This window comes from Oxyura jamaicensis, chromosome 2, assembly GCF_011077185.1.
Source record: "Oxyura jamaicensis isolate SHBP4307 breed ruddy duck chromosome 2, BPBGC_Ojam_1.0, whole genome shotgun sequence".
Taxonomy (NCBI): Eukaryota; Metazoa; Chordata; class Aves; order Anseriformes; family Anatidae; genus Oxyura; species Oxyura jamaicensis.
Window position 1 is genome coordinate 57,903,515 of NC_048894.1, and position 16,986 is coordinate 57,920,500.

The window sequence follows — 16,986 nt, forward strand, 5'->3', positions numbered from 1 at the left end:
TCAACAGAGGCTTAGAAGCAGTCCAGCTGGAGAACAGCGTATCAGGGACTTATTTTAAGTTCACAAATTTCAAGGTTACTGGAGCCTTAAGCTGTTAATATTTGCCTACTGCCCTGAGCAGGACTGGGGGTGGGAATCGCACGGCAGATGGATCCCCCTGAAGCTCCTACAGCCATCTTGATACCAAGAATTGCTGTTTTTTCCTGTTGAGCTGCTTCACCCAAGTGCAGCACGTCGGGAGGCTGACTATTTTCTGCCGCTGCCACGAACAAAGAACGCTTTGCAGACCATCAACGTTTTTTGCTTCTCCTTTGAAAAGGTTTTCTACTTTCACCCAATGCCTAACTTCTGACCTCCCAAAAAGTCAAATTTAAGAGAAAATGATTTCAACCCAGGAACAAAAAACTGTTACTACGCAACCTGTTGCCACAGCAACCAGCCACTCGGCCCAGGTCACGGACTCATCAAGGTTTTGCAGGTTAATACAGCATTCACACGGAAAGAGACAGTGACTAAATGTGCATTGCAGAGCTTTGCTTATGTATGCAGCTGAGAAAAAATCACCATGTCTGCATCCCTGCTGCTGCTTTTTATTACCCTCCGTTTGCTCGCACAACAAATGGTGAACTTGTCAGTGAGGAAGGTAAATTAGATGTTTTGGGGAACTGTCAGGAACCAGAAGAGAGAATAAAGAATATTCATCCAAGAGTCCAGGTGAATAAATGAAAATTTACTCCTTATTTCAAACATTTACCCTACGATAACAGCTACAGTTATCTTTCAATTACAAAAATGATGAAAGGGGAAACCCAAACCACAAACTGCTGTGCCTGCCTTCCACACCTTCTTAAAACCCGTGACCTCAGTTAAAGCTCTGACAAAAAGATTTCAAGGCTGCTGAACCTTGGCTCCTGTAGGCTCAGGAAAAATATCCAGAAAGTGATATAACAGTGTATCAGTCAGCATCCAAAAGCATTTTTCTCTACCCTTGCCCCTCCTTACAGTCTGTATGAAAGCAAAGGGGCTGGTGAGAAGATTAGGAAGGGATGTTCTTCGTGCTCACTGCTTGTGATTGAAGAGTGCCCCTCACCATCCAGCGGCAGCCACCTTGGCCTGGTTGCAGGCTGCCCTGCCAGCCCCCACAAAAGGTCCTCTCTGAACTGGGGTCACGGCAGCTACAGACTGGTCCAGGAGCCCTGCATGACACAGAAGTTGAGCCAAGAAAAGCATCTAGCTGAAGAGGCTCATTTATGCCACACATAAATCATCAGCCCATCACCACCCTGCTCTCTGTGGAGCTTTATGTGCTTGCACTGCTTGTTTCCTCCGTTGGATAGATCTAGACATCTCTGTAGCAAAATGTGCCCTATACCTAAGTATTCTTGGAAAATTAATCAGTAACACAGGAATATTCAGCAGCAAAACAGGAAATGGAGTTTGCCCAAAGGGATCAGTCACAGAGCAAATTCCCCCCTTGGGCAATCCCAGCAGGACTTCAGCCCTTACATCTCAAAAAACTTGCTAACACTCACTAAGAAGCAAGCTTTAGGGGAGTGAGACCTTACCTCCATGTTGTGCAACATCACTAAGGCTATGCAAAGCCAGTGCAGAGGCAAGATAACAGCCAGAACTTAAGAATTATCTCCATATTTATGAAATATTTTTCATGCCATGTCTAGACATTACAGGATGGGGACAGGTACCATGACATACCGAGTATTTCAGTACAGCTTCACACATTCTTCCAGCAGTTTTCCAAAAGGTATGAATGAGTGAATCACATCAGAAATCAAAACATTTTGCCTTCAGTGTCACCTGCAGTACTAGTATCACCTTAATATTGATGGGGGAGGCTTTCCTGGAACAATTCCAGTCTGATCTTTTTAAGTGTGCCATTTGAAATGCCTACCACACTACTGCCACCCATATCTTAAGAGAAGCAGAAACCTCGCATACAACTACTTAATCTGAACATACTACTGTCAAGGTTAATTCAATTTTGCATATTCAACAGCTGAACCATTTGATTTCCACAGTTATTCTTTTGGAATTTTCACTCTCCCCACTCTCTTCTATAGGGGATCATATCTTTGCTTCCATTAAATCTTTAACTCTCTAGAGCCAGAGCATTGACAAGTTGTCACGTCCCTTCAACCAATTACAAACACAGAATACAATCACCAGTTACCTGTAGTCTGTTCCCCCTACTGCTAAGAGTAAAGGGGAAAGGGAGAATTCATACGCACAGATGCCAGCAACTGGGAAGACTGGGATACAGCGACAGCTACTGGGCAGGCTGAGCATCAGATCCCAGCTGCTGAAGGGATCCACCTTGTACAAGGTGGATGTATGCAAATGTATATATATATCTCTAGCAGACCTCCATCCTGCTCAGCCAGAGAGAGGAGCAGGATGAGGCCACTGGTGCTGTGTTTTTACAAGTGCTTCACATGCCTGATTGTGATCTGTGTGGCCAGCCACGTACACGTGTATATGTGGTATATATGCGTGCTCTATGTGTGCTGACTGGGAATACATTTTTAGCCCCACTACTGGTTGGACCTGATGTTATGAAGCTACACCAGGTCCGTCCCTCCCAGACTTTCAGATCTAGCCCAGAATTTTCTCCTAACAACCCAGGCTGGACTGAGGAAGTTCTCCAGAGCTTCCTTTGCACCAGACTTGTGATTAGACATCACAGCACATGTTTTTGCTGTTACAGCAGCAGAGCCTTGAGACAAGGGTTGTGGTACTTTCCTCAGAGGTTTATAAGGGAACACTCAACAGACAACAGCAGTCACTGTAAAATGGGCAAGTTGAAGCACTAAGGACATTTCCAGCCCTACATCTCTTATTTCAAATACCCAGATGGTATCTGCCAGCCCAGGCAGATGCTGTACTTGGGATGTTGGTACATGTTACTGCCTGTACCACCATGTCTTACTCTCGTATTGTCTGCTCACAGCAAGACGCCTCTGCCTGGAGCAGAGAAAGCAGAAGCTGAACAGTGTGGCTTTTGTGTTCTTTAGAAAAGCAAAGAGCTGCACAAATACTCCAATCTAGCAGATTATTCAAAGGCATAAATGCACAGTGTTCCAGAGGGAACTACTTACACACTTTAACTTTTGCACATGCTTAAGGAATACTCCAGCACATACAGAGTATTTAGAAGTTAGAAATAGACCTGAAGTAGTCCCAACACTGGCCTCATCAATCCTAACTAAAGGCATAACTTGAAGAAAAAGCAGAATGGAGATGAAGAAAACAGTTGTTTGAATACTGACGTGCTAGAATGGAAGTTTGTGGTTTTGCTCTGCCTCAGCTTTAACCTAAAGTCCTGCTGGAAGAAAGAGACTGACAAAAAGGCAACACCCAACACCGCCACTTCGTTACTTCCCTCTAGAATGAAATGAATGTAAAATTAGAGCCATGGAGAAATTATCTCTAAAACCTGCCAAGTCCATATACAGTCCACATGTTTCAGAGGAAAAATTTTAGACATAACAGTCTTAGACCAACCGCCTACATTGTCCTTGAGCTGCTGGTAACAGCCAACCCTCCCTCCCCAGTTGCTTCCATCTCCATCTCTAACATCCCTCTCTATGGCTATCGCAGCCTAGGCCGCAGTTTCCTGGCAGGCACGCAGGGTCTGGTAGGAGAGTTACAGCTTTGGGACACCAACTCGCACAGCGGCCTGCCATCAGAAGACAGTCCTTCATCCTGACTGGCACCACTGTACCCTGGAAACAGCCAAGGCAGGCTTTCCTTCCTGGCTTTTAAATGCCATTTGAATAACACACGCGTATCATTTTACATTTATGTCGGCTTATTTGCCCAGGCTTTCTGATTAAAATCTGGTTTTACAGCTAGGTGCCAAGGTTGAAGTTGATGTATTTATTCCTAATGAGATCTGGCCAGGCATTGTGTTACAGGTGCCAAACACCTTTACTAAATGCAGTGATGGTTAATAATAAATGACTGCACTTGCAACTGATATACTGTCTCCAGAATTAATACCTGAGTAGAAAGGAAAATTTTATTAAAACATACTTCTGTAAGCTTACTCTGCCAACTCCTGAGTCCACAGCTGTCCTGACTCACGTCATGGTGAGGCTGTTCTCCACATCCTGCAACTCCATACTGGCAGCAAAACCATTTCACAAAACTCCTAAGACTGTGCAACATATTGGAAGAAGCTGTATCTAACACATTTCATATTCCACCCAGAGAAGGACTGAATCAGAAGTGCTGTGACGTGCATGTGTGAGCATGAATAATCATTTCGTCCAGTTGCCCTTCTTCCATCTGTAGTCACCCTTTATGGTTCAGATTTGGTCACTAGTCAGAAGAGAAAAGACTAGACAAATAACACTTCTGAGATGGAGTCCCAGAGACAGAGATACACAGAGAAACTAGAGTCGTTCTTGATCAGGTTCATTTTGTTTGTAACCCTGCCACGGGACAAATGATATTATTTCAAATCAGAGGATGGTCAGAGTGGTGCTGTATGTGGCCAGTTTCAATGGTGGGCCATGGGTAAGTGCTTTGCATGATGCAACTCATTTCTACCGGTAACAAACTCCATTTGGAAATACCTACACTGCCAATGCTGAAGCTAAACAGGAAAGAAGTGAGCTTGCCCCTTTGGGCACCCAAAAAAAAAATTAAGAGGAAGACATGAAGGGCTCCAGATTTTATTTTATAAAAATAAGCCATAAAAAAACACCACCACTTTACAATGCTGAGTTTCCAGGAAATACTCTGGAGCGAATTAGAGTCTTGTGAAACTTCTGGTGGATAAATAAACAATTCCACATAACTGCAGCCTCATCACAGCTATTCCTTAACCAAAGAGCTGTGGCTGATTAGTAGCTGACTAACGAAAAGAGAGCCACAAACAGTCCCAAAAGTATTTTGGGGGCTTTAATGTGCTATAACAATTTTTGAAAGTGAATTTGTGCATGGTGGTAGAATAAGAGGAGAAGAATATTTTCAGAGATAACTGTCAATTTATTTGGAGTGAAGTCCATTTTTAGATTAACATTCAGGAGAATGAGCTGTGGTATGGAGCTATCAGCAGTTGACAGATCCTGTTTTTCCATTGGATCAAACAATATTATTGCTAAAATTCTCATTTGTGCCAGAACACAGGCTGGAGAAAATAGCCCTGAGTTAATCCTAACTCAAAGGGAAAAAAATGACATGAAACACCAGTGACTGCTCACCCTTCCCCCAAAATGCATCTTCCAACAAGTGTCTGCTTAACACCCATGTAGCCATTAAATCCATCTGTGTCCCCGGCTTCCGTGAACAACAATAAAGCCAAAGTCTTCACACAGCTAAGCAGCTGAACGCTAACTGCTGAGACTCTGCTTAAATACCTCTTTCTTACAAAGACTGTTCTGTGCTGACTCTTACACTTCCAAAAACTGAGAGCTTTTCATGTTTGACTAAAAATAAAAAAAAAAAAAATGGACGACAATTCATCCACACCTGCATTTTGCAGGGAAGCTTTATTCACAGCTAATCACAAGAGGTGTAGCTGACAGGGCAGTGACATGGGAAATGCCAAGTAACCTCAGTGCACTCCATTCCCTTTCTGTGCTGTTTGTTTTGTTTTCACTGTCTCACCTACCAAGGTAAGAGGCTTTGTGAGGCACAGCCTCCACCTCATTTGATAGATACAGGAGTGCTTTGCAGGTTAACTTCAACACCAGGAGTGGCTTTCAAGCCTTGCAAAACAACTGAATGATGATAAACAACAGCAGAAAAACAATGTTCTGAAATATATTTTCAAGTACTGCATCTACTCCTCAGTTACCATTGTTCTTCCTATAAGCACTCTTCTTCAGAGGGCATAACAAATGCAGAACTGGGCTGGGGAGATGCAGGAAAGCTGTATTTCCAGGCTGTATTCTTAGTTACTCCCAAAATTCTGCTGGTTGATCTAAAGCAAGCAAATTGCATCCCCTTCCCTGTCAGTCCTCCCAATTCCACAGAAGGGGAATCTCTTCCACAAAGCACCCTCAGACCTACTAATGACAAATGCAATGTAAGAAGTTGGTATTATTACAGCTTCTGTTCTTCTTGTTTGCTGCAGGAAATCCCACACAGATCAGACATCTAGAATGGTGGTTATAACCACATTTTGTATTCAAATACCTATTTAAAACAATACAACATAAAGTACAACATGAAAATATCTCCTATTTCCTTTGTCTTGCTGTCAAATTAATCTGAAATCCTAGCCCTACAAGGAATTACATGCATGCTTAGTTTTAATCATGAGTAATCCCATTGATAAATGAGAATACTCATACAAGTACATTAAGAAATAAGAGCTTTTGCTGCTAACTGTAATATTAGCAGGCACAAGAACAAAACACATACTCAGCCACCAGCATGTTCTTTTAATATCTTCACAGACTAAACCCAATAGATGATAGCTATCTTCCGGTCCACCAAAGGTCACTGCATCCCAGCTCTGTGACAAGCTGACCTATTTTGAGAATTCTCAAAGCAAAAAGCCAGCACTCCTGCTACAAGCTGCAGTCACCATAAAGATATTGCTTACCATGGTTGATGAAACCCTGTGTCCATCATCAGCATTTCAACTCGTAACACCAGCGGCCTGCCTTATACTCTCTTTAGAGCAAACAACATACACATTGTCTGAAACTGGTCAGATAACTGCAGCTGGCCAGGCAAGTGTATTTTTTGGCTGACTTTCTCTTCCCCTACCCTAGAAAAGCGTTTTCACTCTTCCAAAATAAACTGGTAGTGACTGATAGTTTGTTTTATAACTAGATTAAGATGACTTCAAAATTAGATAATGCTTTGCATAACATTGTAATCTTAAATATGATTCGTGCAATGGCTAGTACCTCTGCCACTTTATCAATCTACCACTCCTAGGTAGGACCTGAAATTGAAGCTCTCAATTTCCATTAAAATTTGAAAATGTACCAATGGCAGCACCTGCTTGACTGTGGGGAAAAAAAAAAATAAAAAAAAAAAAAAGCTCTTGAATTAACAGCAATAACTGAGGTAACTCAAATCCCTCTCAACTTTACAGCCCAGTATTTTTCATGTTATTGACCATCATAGTGCTCAAGAAGTGTACAAGCCAGCCATTAGCGCCTTCTCTCATGAATAGCTAGTCCGCAATTGAATGTGACTTAGCAGTCAAGCAGTCCTGACATGCTACTCTTTTGTTAAAACTAGCCCAAGAAACTGAAATAAAACATCTACAGACATATCAGCCACTAGAGGGAGTGTTTGGTATCCCACTTATATCACACAGATTAAAAAATAATAATAATAATTTTAAAGTTTTATACAAAGATTACAGGGATTCTATAAAAGTATATTTCCCACAGTACTTGAACTTCACATTAAGTCTCATGAAAAAATGTTATGAAGAACAGTGAGTGCTTTGTGCATAACCGGAGACATTTCAAAAGCAAACTCTGCATCTCCCAATTCCTATGTCTACCCCCCATCAAACTCTGAGATTTCTACTAGCAGAGAGGCATTTATATGCCAAGCAGATAGCTGAATTACCCAGAAGTTTGGGGTTGCCTGTACAGTCAGGCAGCTCTGAGCATGCGGAGACCTGAACCTTCAAGTGTGCTAACCCAGAGATTTGAACTATTACAGAAAACAAGTAAAAGAGTGACCTACAAAATGGTTCCAATTTACAACTGCCTCTTCACAGACCCAGCATCACTAGATTCATGCTAGAGAAAGTCTTCAAAGGGACTTAAAAACAGCCATCAAGTTGAGTCTAACCACAAGCAAAAGAGAAGATCCTCCTAGGTTTGCCCCTCTCCAACAAATACTAATACTCAAAACACAGCTAAAGAGAAATGCATGTCTATTGCAACTCACAGATCAGATATCCCTGTCTTGTGCATGGCCATGTGTCATGAATACAAAACTTAATATAAATGATAACCTGACTGGATGGTTGGGTCCACACAATAACGTTATCTGGAGGATAAAGGATGGATTGTGCCAGTGTACTGACATTATATACAATAGAGCATAGTAGGTTCTAGATACCGTGTTAAATCTCACTGACTTGGGATCAGTGAAGCTGCTGGCAGCACCTACAAAACTCATGACTCCCTCCAAAATCTCTGTACAAATATCTATAATTAGTGAATTACAGAATAGCTTAAAAAAAAAAAAAAAAAAAAACTACACCTCACAATCCACCTTCAAGGATGTGGAGCTGAACAGTTTTAATGAAGCTGATGACCTGCCTAGAGGAATATATTAATTCCTCTAGGCAGGTTACATGACCAGCATGGTCATGTAATCAGAACAAAAGAACTCACCCTCCATTTCCTCTGCCAAATAAGTTTACTAAATGTGTGTCAGTATTTTATTATAACAACTGTGGCTGAATAACTGGATAATATCCTGTAGAAGGCAGGATAGGCACAACTCTCTGGCTTTGCAACAACTGAAGCAACTACCACAGATGTTCAGGAGCCAACAATATTCAGGTCACTGTAAGAGGCAATATACCTTGTAAGAGAGATAGAACTGGATCATGGAAGCATGATATTTCCAAAGTGAATAGTTCCTTCTAACACATAAATACACTTTTCTCTCACCCAGATTTTATTGCAGGAAAATGAAGTGGGTATATTTCAGTATTTTGGTGAAAAGATTTAACAGTTACTTTTCTAAGAAAAGAGCTCTATTCTCTTTCAAAAGTTCATTTCCTTAACTGCACCATTCCTTTAAGTGGCTGAAGAGGTCACTGAGTTCTACGAAAAGGCGAGTGGCTGTATTGAACCACTACCACCCTATGCTACCAATGGTAACATAAATGATATTTTATAATGTAGCAGCAATCCTGCTCATTACTTTCTTCAGCGTTGCAGCTTTTTAAAATTTCAGTCTAAATGCCTTATTTTCTCATTGTCTTCTGCTACCATAACTCAACAAGTATTTTGAGGTTCTGGTTAAGAAACTCACTGTGTAAGACTAATTTCTAATATTTAAGTCATTTGCATTTCAGGCAAGATTGTGGCATCTCTACAAAACACATTTCAGACAAATCACATCATTTTTTGATCATTAGAAAAAGGAAAATACCAGGTATCCTACCTTAGCATCATAAACACAACCACTACACTCGGGTATTTATAAGTTGTCACTGTTTTACAGATTCCTGCATAAGGGATCAGAAACTAAACCTCTGTTCTTCCCTCCCACGGTCAGACTCATGTAGATAATAGAAGGTAATTTAGCCTCAGCAATTCAGAATATGTAACCCATAACTGTCTGCAACATCACGTCCTCCCAGTCCGCTTAGATCCTTGCTTTGGTTAGGATCTAATAGAACCAGGGAAAACATATAACATTGCAGCCAAGCAATGTCTTGTCAATGCCAGTCAAACAGTGTACCAGACTCACAAGGTATTTGACTAACTTGCATTCAGGCTGGATGTTTTTTCCCCTGACCATACCGATTTTGTTTCCATGGTCTAGAATAGGAAAGTTTATTCCAGACAGACATATAAGCAAAAATAAGGTCATGAAGGGGCTAGAAATTAAATGCAATAATGAGCACACTGTCAAGGAATGTACTTTGAACTTCTTTTTGTTCTCACAAGTCATGGTGAGCCACATGATGAAAATGTGCATCTCTGTCAGCATGGGAACCCAAAGATGAATGCTGAAGAGTTCAAGACTCATTTAGTAGTTGTTTAACCAAATGAAGCTTAATGGCTACTTCTCCTAGGTTACCAGCACCACCTTCATGCTTCCTTCAGAGCTTGTATCTTAGCAGCACCTAGGATAGGAGGAATTTAGCTCCCATACTTTAAAAACAAGAATAGTTTGTTTCTGATATTATGGGCCATTTGAGCCTGGGAAGGTATCAGCCAGCTGATGGGGATGGTGGTAAGCTGCAGAGAACCAGCATTTTTTCTGAAAAGTGCTCTCTCAACTTGAGAACCCGAAAGGAAGAAAACTGCTGGCCTTGCATTTAAGGGGGAAAAAAGTACAGCATGTTTCCCTGGTGCAAAACTGACCCTCCTTCATAGCCAGCAGGGAATAAAGACTGTATTCCCCATTTCTGCCCTCTTGAGAAAACAGCAACCTTTCTGGTGGAGTCTACCAGGAAAACTGGGTTTGGAGCAGCCAGAGAATTGTGCTGCCACATTCTCTGTTCAGAGGGCAAGAGGAGAAGGGATGTGAACCTATTCTCTCTCAAAGGATCAGCTGCCATCCAGCCACTCTGAGTCCCATTTAACAGACCAGCTTGTATATTCTTATGATTATTTTGCTGTGTTTTCATTGCATCAATATTGCAAATATTATTAGACCAGGCCAGTTGTCACCAAGACCTACCCAGGAAGGACTGGGCTGGCACCACCTGTCAGAATACTGTTATTTTTAAACAATAATCAGAGTCAGGCAAATGGCCTGTTTATTTTGAAAAGATTTATTCAACAGCCTTTGGTCTCAAGATCTCTTCACAAATGCCAGACATACAAGAACAGACAGTATGGCTTATCTTTGTAAATATGGGGCTAAATGCAAGGATAGCTGTTCTACTTTGCAATGCAAGAAAGTAAGCATAGAATAGATTTCAAAATCAGAGTTTTGCTCAGCTGTTGCCATGTTACAAATTCCAACCAAAAAAAGTGTTTTCCAAAGCAACCATTTCCAGCAGTCACTAGTATCAATGAATCTAAGACACCCTAGGCCTGTTTTTGAGACCCTGCATCCCAGACTATTCAAACTGCAAATGCAAGTACTCCACAGTTACGAAAAAACGTGTCCACTTTTCTTACATTGGATACCAAGAACAAAAGCAGACAAAATCCACGGTCTCTTCCAATGCCAGAACTGGACCAACTCTAGTTTATTATAGCCTCATCACTTAACAATGAATTGTCACTGAATTTTATCCTTTCCTGCAAGTTCCTCACAGATTTTTGCCACTAAAGAATCACAGCTTCAGAAGACAGCAAAGGCCAGGAGCTGAATTACCTTCTCCACCTGTATGTAATGAACCTGTTTCGATGGGGACAAAACCTCAGTCCTTTACATGTTTCTATCTGTCACTAAGACTAAACACAGAGATTTAAACAGACATGCTGATTCCACTTCCAGCTGCACACGGTTATGCAGTGCCTGAGAAAAATTAACTAATTACTCCAAAGACAAGCTCAAGCAAGCCAATGCAGTCTGTACATTCATCACCAAATAATAGACTAACCAGTCTTCTGTTGCTGCTCTGTGTCAGAGCCTGCAAAAGACAGTAAATAGTGACTAAGTGCTGCTCTCCTTAGAAACAGAAAGGTTCACAAGGCTTTACAGCACTTCACATGGCTAAAAACATCCATGGCATTTCAAGAAGAATGACTATGGTCTCAACTCTTTCCCTCACATCCTGTACCACTTCTCTCTCTCTCATTTAGGAATTATGTGATTATTTAATAATTCTATATTCTTTCTGGCAGCTTTCATCTGCTCTCACTCACAGAACAAAGGTTGCAGCAAGCTGGTAAAGATCCCTTTCTGCCTACACATTTCACTAAGAGGGAAAGCTAATAAACATGGTAACATGACTTGAGCTACTAGAAAGGCTTTCTTTATTAACAAGCACAGTACAGCCTTTAATTTGGCATTTAGGATAGTTACTATAACAGAAACTCTAGTTGCCCAAGCCAGGGTCTTTCTAACTGGCTTATAATGCTATACTAAGGAGGAAAAAAATAAAAAGAGAGAGACTTCTTTTATACTGTTGAACTCGTATTGTTAAAAAAAAAAAAGTTCAGTTCTATTTTACATGGTGGATTCCACTCATCTGGAATAACAGGATTAGCAAATCCATTCATTAACTTTCCCAGTCAGGTGTGTTTTCTGCAATTCTTTCCAGTTAGCACAGTAGAGCTCTGTCTGGGTTGCAAATGTTAGCGTAGGGGATGCTTAAGTTCACATAAAAAAGCCAAAGCTTTTTTTGCTTAGTTAAGAAGAAACAGGTCAAATGTATTTTTATTATAATTGCACTTATTTTATAAGGTTTCCAGGTGTAAGCCCAATAGATTGGCCCGAAATGCATAAGAACCCTTTTTACTCAAGGCTTGCTCCAGAGCAGGGGGACAGCCTCTCAGCAACCTTTGTTCTACCAATTTATGACAGGGCATGTATACACTGAATGTTTTTCTAACACGGGATTAAGCTGCTAAGTGTCTTGGCTTTCAGACAGCTTTTCTGTAAGCCCCATTCCCTCCCCTTTCAATGAAGTAACCATTTTGATGCCTTATATTATGTTTATACTGCACTTTATTGAGCACGTCCTTTTACTACAATGAGCACTAACTGCAAGCTTCAGAAGGATAAAGTGTTGCCTGAAAATTAGAGCTGAAAGAGTTATTCCTGGCCCTATGTATGTTGATGCAACTGTATGTCAAACAAAGGAACTTCTTCCCCTGGGTAGTTATTCTCCCATTGCAAACCCCGACACATACCCAAGCCCTTTCTCTTAGTTTCTCCACTTCTTTCCAGCTTTGGTTTATTTTTACATCCTGTGCCTGACTGCTGCTTACCTGACTGAGGAGGGCAGCACAGAGAAAATTGCAATGGACCCTATCAGCAATGATGGAAAACACTTACTGATGCTTCTTTCAACAAATCTGCACAGAAGCGCATGCAATATATCCTCCCTACCAGCCACAGAAAACTTGAAGTGACTTCAGATTTACCATTAAAAAAAAAAAAAAAAAAAAAAGAAAGAAGCCAATATGCCTGTCATTCTTGCATCTTACTGAAATTCTGATATTCAACTACAAAATAGGAATTGATTCCAGTTTTAATTCAAAAACTGATCAGTTCATTTATTGGTTCATTTTCACTTGTTTCAACATGAACAGTTAGTTTTCGGTACATAGATCAAAAAGCTGTTCTTTCATCCAGTTCTCATCTGCTGGGCTTAGTTTCTGAAGTTAGTCAATACTGCAGATATTCTTTATTTAAAAAAGAAAAATAAAATTAAAAAAAAAAGCTCAGTTCTTTGATTTTTAAAATCAAGTATCCCAAAACTAAATGTGGTGTTTTGTTTTTTGTTTATTCTTGAAATGTCTGGTTAGCACAACAATTTGGAAAGTAACAAGGATAATAAAAACCCTGAAAATTACATCAATTCTTCTCTTTAGCTATGTAAAATATGCATTGCCCTTCCTATAAGGATAACACAAACTATAGTGCATTGACTTAAACTCCAGTTGCTTCTAAACAGTAACTGAGCTCACTTGCTAAAGAAACTGTGGTATTAGAAGAAAGTCTGTTTAGAACGCCCATGTGAATTTAGCAGGACAAGTCCAGAATGCATTACCCCTCGAGTATAAGGGAAGCTCCCTGATCCTACAGTAGAAATATTAACCGTTAATATTTTAAATACTTAAGTATTTTAAACGTCAATTACTGAATGTCTAAGATCCATCCACTGCCCGTGACAATAGTTTCAGTAGGACTTTAACCAAGGCTTTGTTATATTTCCTATTCATTTTTAACTTAGTGAACAAGTGTTTGCTAAACACTTGCTCAGTTAACAAACTTTAACTTAAGTCTTCTAAATTTTAAAGGAAGTTTCAAGCTGTCAGTTTCCAACTGAAACACTACAATACCCTGTTCAGTGACGTATTTATATAGGGCACTGTTAGTTTTATTTCACCAACTTGTGTATTTGCTTAGAATATATTATTAGTTCTTAACATAAAAATCCGTGAAAGATATTTTGCTAACTTGTTCTCCTTTCAGTTACCTGAATATAGTTTTAAACATTTAACTATTACTCTTCATTTTGTGAAAAGTAAACTTCAGGTTGGAGTTTTCTTTATTTGCCCATTATTCACACAAATGACAGGAAGATGCTTAAGAACTATGTTATTGATTTTTGTCATGGTGTCATTCTGTGTTAGCAACTGGAGTCAGAGAACTAACAGCTGAACGACTATTTTCAATCCAGGAAAATTAACTTGGCAAACCAATGGAAGGAGTTTGATAAAAATGATTTCACACAAAATCAGTTCAATAAACTGCTGCCCTAATTAACACTAGCTTGATTTTTTGAACAACCTCCAACGCAGAAGTTCAGCGTGACACCAGGAAAGTTATATAAGGGCTGAGCCTCTCTTTCTGTGAGCAGACCAGGCTACAATGCGTGGCTTGATTGTTGTTTTTGGTTGGTTGGTCTTTTTTGTTAAGACAAAGGTAAGTGACAGCTATGACTAGAGGATAAAGTAATAAAGTGCCAACCTTACACGTGGATTCTATAATGTATCTGAGAAGATGAGAATCAACATTTTCCCACCAAAGGTGGTCTGGAATATGGCCCCATCATGTTCCTTTCAGAACAGGAGAATATCACATCCACACGGGTGAACTAAGGTAGAGTAAGGGCAGTGGGGCTGTTGCTTCCAAAGGGGGTGTCAGACACCTGCAGTAACCGTGGATTTTAACAGGGTTTGCAGGAAGCTCAGCACTCCTGTGAACAAGCCCAGCAGACACCTTGTAGAAGAGGCTTGAAGTGGGCTCTCACTCTCTCACCACGCAGTGCTCCGGCCACCCCACTACGCTACTTGGCCACTTCCAAATCGTTTATAAGCTAATTCTCTGCTTCAGCGCAGCTTGGGCGTTTTTCCAAAGAAAGGGCTTTTTTCCTCTCCTCTCTCTGCCCCCCCCGCTCCCGGTGCTGGCCTCCCTGCATGGGGGATCTGGGCAGCACCTGGGGGCACCCAGGCTCGCAGGGCTCCCCAACAGGAGGGGGAAACTGGTGGCAAGCCATCTTCGGGAGGGCAGAAGGGGGGTGAGAAAACTACAGCGGTGCTTCCAGACCCTAATTACTGTTAGCAGGGATTAAGTAATAGTCACTAACCTCTTCCATTCACAGAGGAGAAATGTGATCCTGCTTAATTCTCCTCCGCTCCCTGCAGCTCCTTCTTATACAACGCCCTGCAGCCGCAGCATATCAATGCCCCGCTCGCCCTGCCATCGCTGCGGCAACACCCCCCGGGCCAGGAGCCCAATAAGGGCGCTATGGGGGCGGGATATCGCCACGAGCAGCTGCGGCACCAGAAAGGCTGCTGCAGGCAGGCATGCAGCCCGGGAGCTTTAGCCTCACCCGGAAAAAGAAAGCAGCACCTGGCTAGCGAGGGGCGGCCATCCCAGCCCCCTGGGGACCTGGAGAAGACCCTGGTTAAGAAGCCCAGGCCGCGGTTAAGACCCTGGTTACGCCGCAGGCATGCGCCGGCCAGAGCCCAGCCATGCCGAGGCTGGTACATCAGCCCTGTTGTCCACCCAGCTGCATCCGCAGGGTTTAGGCTGCAGGCTGAGTCCTTGCTCAGGGAAATGGGGGTCTTGGCAGCGCCAAGCCTCCCTGATGGAAAGCAATCATGTCAGCTTGTGCCTGGCTTCACCCAAGCAGGCTGCACACACAAAGTAGCTGCTGGGACAACCCAGGCATTACACAAGCTCTTACTCAGGACTCTTTGCCCTGCTTCCTGTAGAAATTGCTTCCAGGGCTGTGATACACCATGCTTTAGCACCAGCTTTTCCTTGGAGAGATGCTTTTTACCTAGCTCTTACTGCCAGCCTCTTTACTACCCCCTCAACTTGTGTTTCTTATCTACATGAAACAGGGCTTTCAGCTGCTTCGTTCAGGGCTTGGAAGATAAAAGTCTGGGAGGGCGCAGCTGTTTTCCTGGAGGCCAGCAGTTCCTGCAATAAACAGAATATGAAACACTGTGTGAATACCACAGCTCATGCTATACCGTGCTGATGTTGGGCATTCACAGAGCATGATAGCACCTGAAACCACATAAAATTCAGACTTCAGGTACAAAGGATCCACTTGTGTACTCACTTGCTTCATATGTAAAGTAGAAATAACTCCAGAGAAATCTGTAACAATATATTTTCCACCTAAGTGTGTTCTATTCAACTTGTTTCCAGAAAATCTTAGGGCACAAAATATGTAACAATAGCATAAACAGCCTGTCTTTTCCTATAAGGCTTAAAAATTCAGTGCAGCTATAGATCCTGTAATTTATTCTAAAAATCCACAGGATGGGATTGTAAGGTTATGGCATACACCATTTGCTTCATCTTTTTTCACTCATTTCTTCTGACCAGGTAACTTCCCTACCACCAAATAGTCAGGACACCAGTTAGCCTCCTTACAGCCAGCCACACTTGGTTTTCTATAGTCATGTTTTCTGAGCCGCTTACAGAGCTATCACATGGGCAAGACCTCCACGGTCTAACATAACTTAATCTGAACACAGGTTTTTATACTGATATCACTATGCTGGATGTTTCAAAAATGTCACATGGTGTTTCAAAATTCCTTTCTCCCCCTCTCAAACACTTTGTAGTACCAGAGGCTAAAGCACGGATCTATGTAATCAGCAGCTCTAATTACAGTCATTAGACAACTGCAATAAGGAGGAGCTCCAGAGTGTGACTAAAGAATTACATAGAAGACTGATGAGCAGGAAGTTAAAGTGCAAAGCATGAATGAAGGTCAGCAACATGTGTTGTTTTGCATATAGAAGGGCTGGCAGGCCAGGATATATGGCATTTAAAGGTATCCAACATGAGTTCAACATATGGGACTGCTAATGAGTAGCATGTGACTGTATGCTTAGCAAAAAAATAATGAATCAATTAGCACATGATAGGAAACCATAACAAATAGCAGAATGTATGAAATAATGCATATGGGACTGATTAGAGGCAGATGCATCTCTGTCTTCATATTCAGAAAGAGTGCTATCAATTGTACAACCATGTGTTCTACAGGATCCAGAACCTGTTTGATCTCATAATTAACCTTATAAAAAAAGAAAAATCCCCACTTTTCAGATGGATCAGCTTCCAAAACAAGGGTGGGAGTGGCAACATGCAGCCAAACAGAAGGGCAGAGCTGCCTCTTTGTAAAGAGGCATGCTGTAAATT

At 41.5% G+C, this 16,986-nt stretch overlaps 1 protein-coding gene across 1 annotated transcript in view; it reads right to left on the reverse strand.

The window, feature by feature from the left end:
• BLVRA (biliverdin reductase A) overlaps nucleotides 1–15,034 on the reverse strand; it is a 31,812-nt gene extending 16,778 nt beyond the window's left edge. The window contains exon 1 of the mRNA XM_035318421.1: nucleotides 14,906–15,034. Coding sequence (XP_035174312.1) covers nucleotides 14,906–14,914 — 9 coding nt within the window. The 5' untranslated portion in view covers nucleotides 14,915–15,034. The remainder of the gene's footprint in view (nucleotides 1–14,905) is intronic.
• Nucleotides 15,035–16,986: the final 1,952 nt, after the last annotated feature.